The sequence below is a fragment of the Orcinus orca genome, chromosome 1, assembly GCF_937001465.1.
Source record: "Orcinus orca chromosome 1, mOrcOrc1.1, whole genome shotgun sequence".
NCBI lineage: Eukaryota > Metazoa > Chordata > Mammalia > Artiodactyla > Delphinidae > Orcinus > Orcinus orca.
The window spans coordinates 210,679,004-210,693,082 of NC_064559.1; the positions used below are offsets into that span (position 1 = coordinate 210,679,004).

General features: G+C 66.3%; 1 protein-coding gene across 3 annotated transcripts in view; it reads left to right on the top strand.

The window, feature by feature from the left end:
* Nucleotides 1-13,106, top strand: part of MEGF6 (multiple EGF like domains 6) — a 99,010-nt gene extending 85,904 nt beyond the window's left edge. For 2 of the 3 annotated variants that reach the window (XM_049706091.1, XM_049706089.1), the window contains 18 exons: nucleotides 1,531-1,656; nucleotides 2,321-2,452; nucleotides 2,580-2,708; nucleotides 2,836-2,967; nucleotides 3,494-3,622; nucleotides 3,712-3,840; nucleotides 4,027-4,155; nucleotides 4,520-4,648; nucleotides 4,928-5,065; nucleotides 5,457-5,585; nucleotides 5,990-6,118; nucleotides 6,672-6,800; nucleotides 7,802-7,930; nucleotides 8,212-8,340; nucleotides 8,574-8,702; nucleotides 8,790-8,918; nucleotides 9,503-9,631; nucleotides 10,993-11,503. In XM_049706091.1, coding sequence (XP_049562048.1) covers nucleotides 1,531-1,656; nucleotides 2,321-2,452; nucleotides 2,580-2,708; nucleotides 2,836-2,967; nucleotides 3,494-3,622; nucleotides 3,712-3,840; nucleotides 4,027-4,155; nucleotides 4,520-4,648; nucleotides 4,928-5,065; nucleotides 5,457-5,585; nucleotides 5,990-6,118; nucleotides 6,672-6,800; nucleotides 7,802-7,930; nucleotides 8,212-8,340; nucleotides 8,574-8,702; nucleotides 8,790-8,918; nucleotides 9,503-9,631; nucleotides 10,993-11,291 — 2,504 coding nt within the window. In that variant the 3' untranslated portion in view covers nucleotides 11,292-11,503. Of the gene's footprint in view, nucleotides 1-1,530; nucleotides 1,657-2,320; nucleotides 2,453-2,579; nucleotides 2,709-2,835; nucleotides 2,968-3,493; nucleotides 3,623-3,711; nucleotides 3,841-4,026; nucleotides 4,156-4,519; nucleotides 4,649-4,927; nucleotides 5,066-5,456; nucleotides 5,586-5,989; nucleotides 6,119-6,671; nucleotides 6,801-7,801; nucleotides 7,931-8,211; nucleotides 8,341-8,573; nucleotides 8,703-8,789; nucleotides 8,919-9,502; nucleotides 9,632-10,992 lie in introns of all 3 variants that reach the window. The other variant, XM_049706087.1, reaches the window with a different exon arrangement.
* Nucleotides 13,107-14,079: the final 973 nt, after the last annotated feature.

The following is a 14,079-nucleotide window of genomic DNA, read 5'->3' on the forward strand; positions in this document are numbered from 1 at the left end:
GCAAGGCTGGAGGCTGGGGGCCCCTCGTTTACATGGGGGAGCCCTGGCTTTGAGCAATGGGGCTGCCGTGGCCGCCGACGGGGTGCAGGGAGGGTGGGACCTCCCTTGGCACTCTGTCCTCACCCATCAGCGGGCGGGCAGGTGGGGGCCGAGGGGGCCTGCGGTGTGACTGGTGTGACCCCGACTGGGGCGGCGGCTCGAGTCCCCCTCAGCCAGAGCTGCCCCTAAGTGGCCTGGGGGCCACCACGCAGCCCCAGCCGGGGTCAGTCTCCCCCTGCACTCCCGCACGCGGCAGGCCTGCCTGCACCTGCCCTCTTCGGTGGCCTGTGTGCTGAGACACGGAAGGGCTTCACCCCCAGCCCTTCCCAGCTGGTTTTCTTTGCCTTCCTTTTCCTTTTTTCTTTATAAAGCCTCCAGGGCCCCAAGGATGAGCCACAGGAAATGACACACATATTTTTACAGCAGTAACGGGCTCCCCGCTGCTGTTAGGTCTGGAAAGTATTAACCCCCAAACACGCGTCTGCCCCCAGTCAGTGGAGCAGGGGCTCCCCTAGGTGGCGGGACAGCTCCATCCGGCCCCGCCGGGCCTCCCTGCCCGCCCCGGTCCGCACTGCGTGGGTGCCTGTGTGAGTGCCCTGCGCTGCACCTGCGGTCCAGTGGGCGGGCCTGTGCCCGCACGCCATGGGCCCTCACGGCAACAGTTCACCAGGGTGTGTTCTTTGTCCGGAGCCCATCTCGGGGCCCAGGGAGACCCCAGGCCTGGCGCCCGCCCACCCCCTGACACCTCACGCCCCTCAGGCAGGGAGCGTCCTCAGTTCTCAGCCCCGCTGGGTGTTTGGGTGCGGGCTGGGCTCTGATTCTTTGGTGTGGAGGGTGCCTCAGCCCGCCCTCTTCAGGTCCCTGCTGGCCTTCCTGAGCTGGGAGCTTTCCCTCCAGCAGCACTGGGGCAGCCACACGGTGCTGGGGCTGGCAGGGCCCTCCCTCCACCGCGTTGCCTCCCCAGCCAGGGCAGGTGTGAGGTCTGGCACGGCGCCCTGCAAGGCCACCAGAGCGGCCACTGCAGCCCTCACGGGTGGGGCGAGGCTCCGCGGCCCCTGCATTCTTTCCCGAAGCCCTGCTGTGGGCCCGGAGCCGCCTGGCTGCTCTCATTCCTGAACACGGGGGTGACCAGCAGGGGGTCCCCAGGGTGCACCAAAGTGAGAGGAAGGCAGAGCCAGCCCTGCGCCCGCTCTCCAGGGTCCTGGCTGCCCGCCCCCCGAGCCCTGCTGGCCTGTGGTCTCCAGGCCGCCCCTCACCACCACTCCCCAAGGAGGGTCAGCCCAAGCAGGCCCCTCCTCGTCCTGCTCCATGTCCCCCGTCTCCTGCCCGCTCCCGTGACTGCCCTCGTCACCCAGGGGACCGCAGCTGTGTCCAGCAACGCTGCTGGGGCAGGGGGCAGGTGCCGGGGCGGGTGCCCGGGGCGGGGCGGGGCCGCAAGGGGAGGACGGCAGCTCCTCATGGTGGTGGCTGAGGCCCCCGCCTTCCCCGCAGAGTGCCCGGCCGGGACGTTCGGCAGGAACTGCTCAGGCTCCTGCTCCTGCGACGGCGCCCCCTGCGACCTGGTCACGGGGCGGTGCCTGTGCCCTCCTGGGAGGACCAGGGCTGACTGTGGGGCAGGTGAGTGGCAGCCTTGTCCCGGGCTCTCCTAACCGCCCTGGGCTGCGTGACTCCTGGCCGTGTCTGGGGAGCCCAGCCTGGATCCCATTTGGGGACCCCAGCCCCAGGCCGTGTTTGGGGACCCCAGCCCCGGGCTGTGTTTGGGGAGCCCAGCCTGGATCCTATTTGGGGACCCCAACTCTGGGCTGTGTTTGGGGACCCCAGCACTGAGCTGTGTTTGGGGAGCTCTGGCCTCAGCCCTGGAGCCCTGCAGACCCCAGGCCAGTCCACAGCAACTGCGAGAGCTCACACCAACCAGCCTTGGGTCTGGACGTGGGCACCTGTGGCCGCCCTGCGGCCATGCCCACAGAGGGTGCACACGCTAGGAACTGTCAGCCGTGGAGACAGGTTGACCAGCGGCCCCCAGCCCCCCCGGGCCTGTGGCTTGTCCTCTAGGCACCTGTTCACTCTGGGTGCCCCCCTTTTGCCTGTTGAGCCATTCTAGGGGAGGTGCTCCCTTTCTGGGGGGGGACGCCCTGTAGCCTGCCACCCATGAGGAGGCTGGGGGTTCCCGTGACCTGTCCCTCTCCCTCCTCCGGGACAGCTCAGGTGGGAACAGAAGTTCCTGCTCCCCGATGGGCCCAGCAAGGCCCCAGGGGAGACTGACTGGCTGTGGTGGGGCTAGATTGTCCCGAGGGTCGCTGGGGGCTCGGCTGCCAGGAGATCTGTCCGGCGTGCGAGCACGGTGCCTCCTGTGAGCCTGAGACCGGAGCCTGCCTGTGCCGCCCCGGCTTCACGGGCAGCCGCTGCCAGGACAGTGAGTGCCCGCCGCCCCGACCTCGGCCCCGCCTGTGATCCCCGTGTCCCACCCCTGTGTCCCGTACCCGTGTCCCCCTGCCCCCGTGTCCCATGTCCCCAGTGCGCTCACCCTGCCCTCCCTGCAGCTTGCCCAGCAGGCTGGTTTGGGCCCAGCTGCCAGATGCGATGCTCCTGCGTCAACGATGGGCTCTGCCACCCGGTGACTGGCCACTGCAGCTGCGCCCCGGGGTGGACCGGCCTCAGCTGCCAGAGAGGTAGGCGGCCTGGTGTGCAAGCGTCCCTGCCCTGCCCTGGGGAAGCCTCCGCCCAGGCCCCGGGGAGGGCCCTGGACCCCATCGTGGCTGTGGTCACCTGCACAGGGTGACCTGGCCCCTGTTGCAGCCTGTGACAGCGGCCACTGGGGACCCGACTGCAGCCACACCTGCAACTGCAGCGCAGGCCACGGGAGCTGCGACGCCATCAGCGGCCTGTGTCTGTGTGAGGCCGGCTATGTGGGCCTGTGGTGCGAGCAGCGTGAGTCCCGGCCCCGCCCGCACGCGCACACGTGCACGTGCACACACGCACGCGCACACGCACGCACACGCACATGCATACGCGCATGTGCACATGCCCAAGTGTCGGGGACCTAGTCCTGCCTTCCTGTCCCTGGACAAACAGGGAGTCTCCTTGCCTGAGCCCACCCCCATCCCTCCCCAGCCTGGGCCAGGCTCCACCCTCCCACCTGCCTGGGCCCAACAGAAGGCCCACCTGGCGCAGCAGGGCGAGGTGGGGCCGGTTGCACCCCACAGGACACCTGGCACCTGGAGGAGGGGAGGAAGGTGTCTGCTAAGGAACGAGGGCCTTGCCCTGGCCGGGTTGGTGGGTCTGGGTGGGCCTGGGGCTCCCTCCTCCCCAGGGCTCAGGGCTCGGTTCCTACCTGGGGGATGGGTGCAGAGGCCTTGGACGTGGAGGGGCTCCTCCCGCCCCACAGTCCCGGGCCCTGGCCTGGGAGGATCAGGTCAGGCTCACCGTCCCCCCAGCTGATGGTCTGGTGTCTCAGGGTGTCCCCAGGGCTACTTCGGGCCGGGCTGTGGGCGGCAGTGCCAGTGTGAGCACGGGGCAGCCTGTGACCATGTCAGTGGGGCCTGCACCTGCCCGGCCGGCTGGAGGGGAACCTTCTGTGAGCGCGGTGAGCCAGGGTGCAGGCCGGGGTGGCCGGGCGTGTGGGTGGGGACCCATGACCCCTGGCCATCTCCCATCACCGCCCCCTGCCTGCAGCCTGCCCTGCCGGCTTCTTCGGAGTGGACTGCCACCGCGCCTGTGACTGCAGCAGCGGGGTGCCCTGCGACGCCGTAAACGGCTCCTGCCTCTGCCCTCCTGGCCGCCGGGGTCCCCGCTGTGCCCAGAGTGCGTGAGGCCCCCATCAGCCCTGGGTGCTGCCCGTTAGGGTTAGGGTCAGTCCTTATCTGTGGCCACCTGACTGGTGCCCAGGCCAGAGGGAGGGGCAGATGGACCACAGCAGCCCGGGACCATCTGCTGCAGCCCCTCCCAGGGTCCGTCCCTCCGGCCCCTGACCGCCCCTCTCTCCTGCAGCCTGCCCAGCCCACACGTACGGCCACAACTGCAGCCAGGCCTGCTCCTGCTTTAATGGGGCCTCCTGTGATCCTGTCCACGGGCAGTGTCGCTGTGGCCCTGGCTGGATGGGGCCCACCTGCCTACAGGGTAAGCCCTGCCCAGGAATCTGGGGTCAGGCAACGTGCTTGCCCCTCCCTGGGCCGTGCAAGGTCACACGGTGTCGGGCGCGAGGTGGACACACAGCTCACTGGGAATGGAGGGCAGGTGCCATGCCCCCGCCATGGGGCACCGGGGCAGGGGAGGAAGGCTTAGGACCACACCCTTCAGCCCTGAGCCCCCGGAGGCTGGGCAGCTGGGCCCGGGGAGCCCTGGAGCAGGTCGTCCTAGAGGCAGCCCTAGGTCCCTGCCCTTTGGGGCGGGCCTGCAGGTCCAGTGAGCTGACCCTCCGAGGGTTCAGGCCCCCGGCCTGGCTGGCGGGGATGTTGCAGGTCACTTCTCTCTCCGTCCCCAGCCTGCCCCGTGGGCCTCTACGGCAAGGACTGCCAGCACTCCTGCCTCTGCCGGAACCGGGGCACCTGTGACCCTGTCTCAGGCCACTGCACCTGCCCCGAGGGCTGGGCTGGGCTGGCCTGTGAGGAGGGTGAGCGCCGGGCAGGCGGGCGGAGGAGGAAGGAGGGACCCTGGGGTCTGGAACCCAGGGCCAGCGCCCCGGCCTGCCTCGGTGCAGCCCCCGCTCCTGTGGCTGCCTGGAGCTGGGGGTCAGGGTCCTGGGGTGTGGCCTGCAGTGTCACCAGCCCACTGGGCACCCCTCCTTCCCAAGGACACGGGATCCGAGGCTCTGGGTGCGGGAAGCAGGGGTGGGCGGGGGTGTCCTGGGCCCCAGGGGCTGGACCCTCACCGGTCCCCTCCCCTGCCCCAGCCTCTGCAGAGTGCCCCCCGGGGTTCTCCGGCGCCGGCTGCCAGCACGTCTGCGGGTGCCTCCACGGCGGCCTCTGTGACCGGCACACAGGCCACTGCCGCTGCCCGGCCGGCTGGACCGGGGATGAGTGCCAGAGCCGTGAGTGGGGCGGGTTAGGGCCCCTCCGGTGTGGCCTCGGCTCACGCCAGGGTGTGGAGGCCTCCCCGGGGTGGGCAACGGACAGGTAGGGGGCAGGGCTGTGGGCTGAGCTCCCGGGGCCTCCCCGCCTCTGTCCAGGGAGCCGCCCCGAGCAGCCCGCCCGCCTCTTTCCCCGCAGCCTGTCCCAAGGGTGCGTTCGGGTTCTCTGTGAGAGGAGAACTGTGCCCGCCGGCGGGGGGGCCGCCTGCCACCGCGTCACCGGGGCATGCCTCTGCCCGCTGGGATTGAGGGGCTTGCGGTGTGAGAATGGCGAGCCCCCAGCTCCGCTGGTGCTCTGGGTGGGGCTGGGCCCTTCACACGATGACCCCTCCGGGCCCATGCCTCCCTGCAGCCTGCCCGCCCGGCTGGTTTGGAGAGGCCTGTGCCCAGCGCTGCCAGTGCCCACCCGGCGTTGCCTGCCACCACGTCACCGGAGAGTGTCACTGTCCCCCAGGCTTCACTGGGCCCGGCTGTGAGCAGGGTAGGTGACCAACCTGGGCGGGCCCTTGGGCAGTGGGTGGCTCAGGCCACATGTGCCCCTGTGCTGGGCCCCAAACCTCTACCCCCAGGAGGGGCTCCGGGAGGCGACTCCCGGGAGGATGCCCACTCCAGGCAGGGCCGGCACTGACCTCCTGCCTCCTCACCCCAGCCTGCCCGCCCGGTGCCTTTGGGGAGAACTGTGGGCAGAAGTGTCAGTGTCCCAGCGAGGACCAGGCCTGCCACCCTGCCTCAGGGGCCTGCGTGTGTGCCGCTGGCTACCACGGTGCCGGCTGCCAGCAACGTGAGTGTGCCCATGCTGCCCGCTGGGCCCTCGGGAAGGATGACGTGGGAGGTCAGGGGCTTTGTGAGCCCCCTGGCCCCTGGCAGCTGGCCCCTCCCCTGCAGGGTGCCCGCCCGGGCGGTTCGGGCCCGGCTGTGAGCAGCTGTGTGGGTGTCTCAACGGGGGCTCCTGTGACGCGGCCACAGGGGCCTGCCACTGCCCACCTGGGTTCCTCGGAACGGACTGCAGCCTCGGTGAGTGGCCAGGGTGAGGGCAGGGGCAGCTCCTCCCTGCGCCTCGGTGGTTAGTGTTAGCCAGCCTGCGGGGAGGACAGCCCCTGACCACCCCCTTCTTGGGCCCGCCCCCCGGGGCCTGGCCGCAGGCCGGGCTGAGCTGGGGGTTCCATGTGACCAAAGCATCCCTGCCGGCCAGCTCTGCCTGGCCGTGTGCTGTGCCCCCAGCTCACGCCATGTCCACCAGGGGCCGTGCAGAGGCCAGCTGGGCATGCTGCCGAGAGAATGGCCTTTCCCTGAGCCAGGTGGGGCCTTTCCAATCATCTGGAATCCTGGCTGGGCTGGCGGGGTGGGCGGGGGGCCACCGTGAGTCACGGGAAATGCAGCGCAGGCCGGCCCCCAGCAGAGCCAGCAGGCAGGGGGCGTGGCAGCAGGCAGCCCCGCCGCATCTGGGCAGACAAGGGAGTCTCCCCACCCCGCCTTCCCTGGCCCATCCCGCCCTGTCCCAGGTTGACACGGCAGAGAGAGGGGGGATCCTGCCTGGAGTGGCCACCCTCCCATTTCCTCCTGGCAGCCTGTCCACACGGCCGCTTTGGCCCCCGCTGTGCCCACGTGTGCAGTTGTGGGCAGGGGGCGGCTTGTGACCCCGTGACCGGCACCTGCTCCTGCCCCCCCGGGAGGACCGGCGTCCACTGTGAGCACGGTGAGAGCCTGCTCCCCCTGCTGCCTTGGATACTTCATGGGTATCACTCCCTCAGCCTCGGGGGGAGGGTGATGGGGTGAAGCCCTGGGGTCACTGGCGGAGAACTGGGTCCCCACCATTAACCCCCCAAGTGCCCTGAGGATAAGTGAGGGTCTAGCTTGTGTTGACAGCAGCGTCCACTCGGGTCATTGGATCATCCAGTAGCATCCCACGCCTTGTCTTGACCTGTGACTCCAAGGCTCAGGCCATCAAGTGACCTGTCCAGTTCCCTGTGGCCAGTGGGGGATGAACCCGTTCTGACCCAGAGCCCCCCCCCCAGCAGGAGGGGTCAGGCGGCTGTTTCGTCTGAGGACGGAGCCAGCCTTCTGGCTGATGTTCTCTTGGGTTGGGGTCCCTCTGGCCTTTCTGCCGGGCCCAGTGGCCAGGGACCCCACAGAGAGGGAGGCCTGGAGCCCAGCCCATGGTGGGGAGCTGGGGCAGTCCCTGGGGACTGTGGTGGGGCTCATGCTTATGATGGCATGCACGGTCCTCAAGGCCCTGCTTGGCCTGGCCCCACACCCTGGTAGGTCTGAGCCCCCTGCCGCCCTCTGGTCCTCGCCAAGGGGCCGGTCACACTCCCCGAGGCCCGCAGGGAAGGACGGTAGCCATGGGTCAATCAGCGTGTGAACAGGGGCCACCTGGAGTGCAGGGTTGCCCAGCCTCCTCTGTGCTGCCACCTCCAGGAAGACTTCCCTGACCCCCTCCCGCCAGCTGGGCAGGCGCTCACAGCCCCTGGCGGGCCCTGGTCCCTTTCGTCCTGTTATCCTCAGCACCGACCAGGCCCGGCATCTGCGGAGGATGGGTGAACGGGCAGGATGTGGTTGGTGTTGTTTCCTGGCGCGTGTGTGCCCAGGGGGCAGGGACTGGTTCTGAGAGGCCCGGGGAGTGTTTGTTGAATGACTGTCAGATCTGGGGGTTGCGTCCCTGGGCCAGAGCTCTGAGCAGTGCCCGACTGTCCCCAGGTTGCCCCCAGAACCGGTTTGGTGTGAACTGTGAGCACATGTGCTCCTGCAGGAACGGGGGCCTGTGCCACGCCGCCAGCGGCAGCTGCTCCTGCGGCCTGGGCTGGACCGGGCTGCACTGCGAGCTGGGTGAGTGTCTGTCTGGGACAGCCTGGGGGCCACATCGCCGTGTGAGCTGCAGGGGTGGTACCTGCAGGGGAGCGAGGCCGTACCCGGTGTGGTGGTGGCAGGGTGGGGGGCCCTAGGCTCCCGAGGGGGGCCATAGCTCGAGGGCGTTTGCGGGGGCCGCAGGTTGCTGTAGGGCCGGGCAAGGCTGCCGGGCTCCCGCGGATCAGGCTAGTGCCCAGGGGCCAGCCCCGTGCCCCCTGCTCTCCCGTGGCAGGAGGCTGACCCGCCGGCCCCCTCCCCAGCCTGCCCCGCTGGGCGCTATGGTGCCGCCTGCCGCCTGGAATGCTCCTGCCGCAACCACGGCACCTGTGAGCCCTCGTCGGGCGCCTGCCACTGCGGCCCCGGCTTCTATGGCCAGGCCTGCGAGCACCGTGAGTTGTGGGGTCGGCCCCTGTCCCGGCATCCGCTCCTCCGCTTTCCGTGTCACTCCCCACGGGGGCCCGATGAGATGAGGCCTGACCCCAGCTTCGGTGGGGCTCCTGGGCCAGAGGTCCCGGCTCAGGGCCGGGCCTGGGTGGGAGGACAGGGGAGCTGGGCCCCTGACCCGGTCCTTTGCTCACTCTGGGCAAACTGAGTCAGGAGCTCCAACCCGGGTCTCCCTCAGCCTGTCCCACTGGCTTCCACGGGGCTGGCTGCCGGGGGACGTGCGAGTGTCAGCACGGCGCCCCCTGCGACCCCGTCAGTGGCAGGTGCCTCTGCCCTGCCGGCTTCCGCGGCCAGTTCTGCGAGAAGGGTGAGTGGTCCGTGCGCCCACGTTCTCCATCCGGCCCCTCACCCCCGGGTACGGGACAGGTGATGCTAAGCCCACTGCCCCCACCAGGGTGTGAGCCGGGCTCATTTGGAGAAGGCTGCAACCAGCAGTGTGACTGCGAGGATGGGGTGCCCTGCGACCCTGTCACCGGCCACTGCCTATGCCCCCCGGGGCTCATGGGGGCCACCTGTGACCTGGGTGAGTCTGGGGTCCCGCTTGGTGGGGGGCATGGGCGCGGGTCTCTGTCAGTGTTGTTGACTGTGTTGAAGGAGCCCCACCTGTGCCACGTGTGGCCTGGGCACCGTGCCCAACCCCTCCCTCTGCAGGGGCCCCAGCACAGAGCTCCTGCTCGGGTTGTCAAGGCCAGTCCCACCCTCTGGCCCCCACCTGAGTCCCCAGTTAGCCTCTCCCTTGGGCGTGGGCCCAGTTACATGGGAAGGTAACGTGCCAGCCTCCCAGACATGCCCGGTAGGAGGCGCCGGCCCTGGGGGCTCCACACACGTCCTCGTGGCTCTTGGCCGTCTCGCCCTGGAGGGAGCATCCCTGACCGCCAGCTCCCCTTTGCCAGCCGGGGGCTGGGCGGAAAGGCGGGGCAGTGATCCTGGGCCGGTGCCTGGTGCCCTGCGCTTTCCCATGTGAGAGCTCCTGCAGGACAGGGAAGCTGAGGCCCGAGGTCCTTGCTCCCGCACATCCCCCACAGGGTGACCCGAAGCCTGGGGTCTCGGCCGCAGGCAGACGGGAGTGGCACTCAGGCCCGTCTCTCCCGTGTCTTGTGCCCTCAGCCTGCAGAAGCGGCTTCTTCGGACCAGGCTGTGCCTTGCGCTGCTCCTGCAGGGGTGGGGCTGACTGCGACGCTGTCAGTGGGCAGTGCCACTGCGTGGACGGCTACATGGGGCCCATGTGCCAGCAGGGTGAGTCAGGCTCGGGGGAGAGAGGGACGACTCTCTGCTGGCTGGGCCAAAGGTCACCAACCCAGCGCGGCGCCCGTGGTATCTGCAGGCCTCTCACGGGTCAAGTGTGAACCTTCCAGCCCTTGGACCACGGGGCCGGACTCGGCCGTGGGCCAGCCAGCAGTGCCCTGCTGACTCCAGGCCCAGACAGCGGCTGGGGTGGGCTCAAACTGCAGAGGGCGGAGACCCCACGGGCAGGGCTGGGTGATCCAGCGTGGGTGGGCGCAGACACAGCCCACCGCCCCACCCCTTCCTCGCCCTGTGTGTGTGTGAACCAGGGCACAACGGTGCGCCCGTGCATGTGTGTGCAGTAGCACAGGCGTGTGCTCCCGTCTGTGCACGCTAGCACGTGCGTGTGTCCCAGTGTGTGCGTGCCAGTGCCTGTGTGTGCTCCCATGCGCACGTGTGCTTCACGGCATGCCTGTGCTCCAGTGCATTCGTGTTCCTGTGTGCACCCACGGGCAGGGTCGGGGAAGGTGCTGTGATGACACCTTGGCCTCTCAGCCCCCTGAGCCTCTGGGGGCATGTGCTGTCTGCAGGCAGAGCTCGGGGTGCCCTGCCCCTCCGGCCAGCTGTGCTCCTCTGGTGTCCCGGTCCCCTCCCCCAGGCCCAGCCCGCTCCTGGGAAGAGGCAGCCCCGAGAGGCCGTGTCTGCCAAGCGAGAGCAGAGGCTGGCTTGGGGCCTGTGCCGGGCAGGCCCTGAGACGGGGCGAATGGGGAGCCAGGCTGTGAGCGGTCCCCTTGGCTTGGGGACCCCAGCCGTGGTCTTCATATGTGTGTGCATCTTTTTGAGCCTCGTCGAGGCGGCCTGGCCCCAAACTGTTAAGCACCTTTAGGGGAAGGATCCCACCTCCTGCAGAGGGGTGGGGTGGGGCAGGTGGAGGCAGAACCTGGGGGCTGGTGCTGGGATGAACGCTGTCCATGGCGGCACCTGGTGGTCAGGTATGGTACTGCGCCGCAGGCGTCCTGGGCGGCCTTGACCTTCAGCGAGGGTCAGGAGCTGGGGGTTCACCTGCCTGAGGCCCCGTCTGCTTGAGCAGAGCCCTGCTGGGAAGGAGGACAGGCAGGGCCTCGCTGCCCTCTGTCCTGGAGTGGGCCCTGCTTAGTCCCTCCCCATCCAGCTCGAAGTCCCACCTCCCGGCCCCTCTTCCAGCAGGCAGGGCTGGGGACTTGCCTTTGGGGAGCGGGAGAGCCCCATCATTTGCATAGGAGTGAGGTGGGGAGAGGCCCTGCAGGGTGGGAGTGGGGGTCCCTGCAGGCCTCGCTGCCCCGTTTCTGTTGCCCACCAAAGGGTGGGGCAGTAGCGTGTCTGTCTGCCTTCAGGTGGGCCCTCCCAGTTCCCCGAGACCCCATCCGCAGCCCTGGGCCCAGGTAAGGGGGCCGGGGGCATCCCCACTTTGCCAGGAGGGTGGCATTTGGTGGCATCGCGTGTTCGTTACCAGCAGACTGAGGCCAGAGGAGGGGTGAGAATCGGGCACTTGCGTGTGATCTGGGCCCCACTGGGTGGTGGGCATTCCAGAATCTGGACCGCAGAGATGAGGCGTCGGGGGCAGCTGGGGAGGAGCGGCTGGGCTGCCCCCCTCTGTCGGGCTGGGGCTGGAAGGACAGGAGGGGAGTCCTGAGCCCAGAGCTCTGAAAACGTGGAGAGTCTGCCCCTGCCCCGGGGTGACCTGCTCGTCTCCTGCCCCTTCAGTGGCTTCACAGTCAGCCTCCCACCGCCCCAGTCTCAGCAGCAGCAGCGCAGAGAAGCAGTAGCTCAGGGGCAGCGCCCGCCGAGCCTGTCTCCCAGGGGCCGCTGAGAGGACCCAGGGGCCTTGGTGACCACTGAGGAGGGACGCCGGGGGCCGGGACTCCTGCCCCGCCCTTGTCTCCGAGGCCTGGGGACAGTCATGCAGCTGCAAGGATCGTCTGGCCACGAGGAGGGAGGCCCTGCCCAGCCGCGCTCTGCAGCACCGGGGCACCGGTGCGGGGCCACAGTGTGGAGGAAGCCCCCGGCCGGCGCCCTGGGGCGGGACTGCGGGCAGGTGTGGGTGCAGGTGCGGGCGTGGGGCCCCTGCCCTCAGAGCAGGTTCTTCTGGTGCTAGGCCCGGGGACTGCTGCAGCTCAGCCTGTTTACCTGGAAACAGCTGGGCTGTATTTATGGAAAGGTATTTATGGGCAGCCAGACATGCCCACTGCACCCCTGGGCGCTGGAGGGCTGCCCGCCTCCTGCCCAGCCCGGGAAGCCCTGACTCGGGACTGCGGGACCCTGAGGGGCCTCTGGGTGGGCGCTTCGGTACCATGTGAAACCCAGTAAGTTAAGAAAGGAGCAGCCACTTCCTCAAGGCCTTGTGTTCACTGCTTCGTGTGGGCCCCGCGGGGTGGCCTCCTGGGCCTGCCGCCATGAACGCGCCTGACTGCAGAGGCCCGCTTGGCCCCTGTGCCCCCTGGGGACCGGGGTGCCACACAAGCAAAGTTGGGTTTTATCCCAGTTCCCAGTGCTCTAGAGGGGCGTGGTGCCCCGAGACCGAGGAAGCGCTGAGTCCTAGAGCCTGCGTGGGGGCAGCATGGTCCCAAGGGGAGGAGGCCAGGGGTGCCGTTGGGGGCAGCCTGGGTGCCCCCCTACTCCTACCCTGGCCCTATCTTCAGGGTAGAGCCAATGGAGAGGGCTGGACCCAGATTGTCACGCTGGACACTTAGGTCTGGGCTGTAGCCCCCTCCCCCTCCCCTCCAGCACCAGCCCAGGTAGCTGATGCCTCTAAGGGCGAAGGATCTCATGGGGCAAAATAGGGTGGGTTCTAGAAAGCCCTGTCCCCTTAGACAGCTAGTGAACAGCCAGGAGCAGAGGAAACCGAATCAATGGGCCACAGTGTTAAGACTCTGAGGGACATGAGTATAGCCCATACCTGGAAGGGGTTGGGGATGGTGGTGGTAACGTGATGCAGGAAGAAGCAGAGGCCAGGAAGGACCAGGGGCAGGACTGAGCGGGAGCGTGTGGGTGCTGCAGTCGGAGGGAGGGTGGCAGGAATCAGGCCGAACAGTGGGTTCTCCAGCTCAGGACACTCCCAGGAGGCAGCATGGAGGCTGAGAGAGAGAAGATACAAAGGAAAGATCGGTAGAAATGGGCAAGGGACGTGTTAACACCCGTGTGTCTGAAGTCCTAGAAAAAGAAGGTAAAACCCATTGACACAAAACAGCAAGTTCTCAGGTGCAAAGCTGGATGGTCTCAGATGGAAAGCACTCAAAGTGCAAATAAAACAAAGTAAAAAAGCCCTCGTCCAAAGGACTTAAAGAGTAGTAGTGGCAAGGAGAAATGCTACAATGCCCAGAAAAAATAAACAGGAGTCAAGAGTAACATCTGACTCCACAGCAGAAACACTGAAAGCGAGAAGACGATGATGTTGATTTCAAAACGTTGAAGGGGAGATGTCGAAATTTGAATTTCACGGCCTTGAATCATGTGTCCTGCTAAACTGTCACTGAGAAGCAAAGTGGATGTTTATTCTCAGGTGTCCAGGGCCTCGGTGGGCACCGCGCGAGAACCAGACGTGAAAATACACTCAGAAGTTTCCCAGCAAGAAGGGAAAGTGTGAGGTAGTCACTGCATTTCCCATATGACCTAGTGATTAAGAGAATCACAACAGTCACAGCGGAAGCCAGGTGAGGTGGGAGCTGAGGCAGGTGGGGAAGAGAAAGACACTGATAAAAGGAAGCGAAACTCTAGTGCAGTTGGAGCTGAATAAGAAACTGTGACCTCCGCAAAAATGCTGGCAGGATGTTTAACGTTCAGATGGGAGGGAATTTCACCTCTCCAGGGGAAGGCAGGAAGGAAGGAAGAGTCGAGCAGAATAAGGAAGCAGATTAAAGCCTGATTGAAGTTGTTACAGATGATCACAGATCAGATTCCTAGACTGCGTTAAACATGCTTCAACCGCATTTTGTTTACGAAAGACATACCTGGAAGGACAGAAGTATAAGCGTACAAAGTAAACAGAAAGAAAGCCGGGCCGTGAGTTCTGTTATTTCAGGGTGAAAAGCATCGTACGTGCCTGTATGTAAACATACACACATCCATGCACCAGCAGTCGGGGCTCAGATTCGTGAAGCTGTGGTGGGTGTAACAGGCGGAAATGATTAAACTGGTGATTTTAATATAAAAGCCAACACAAAAGCAAGACACAGCAGTGATAACGTTTTAATCACCTTTACACACATGCTGTGTATACCTATGCCTATATTCATTTATTTCTATTCACATATGTATACATCTATGTTTAAGTCTATGAACGTCACACTCAGCGAATGGAGAATAACGGAACATTTAACAAACCTAAAATTCCGTCTTTGAAGAGTAATAAAGAAGAATATTCTAACAAGATTGATGAGTTTTTTAAACATGAAGCAAGAAAAAACAATACAGAAGATGGGAGG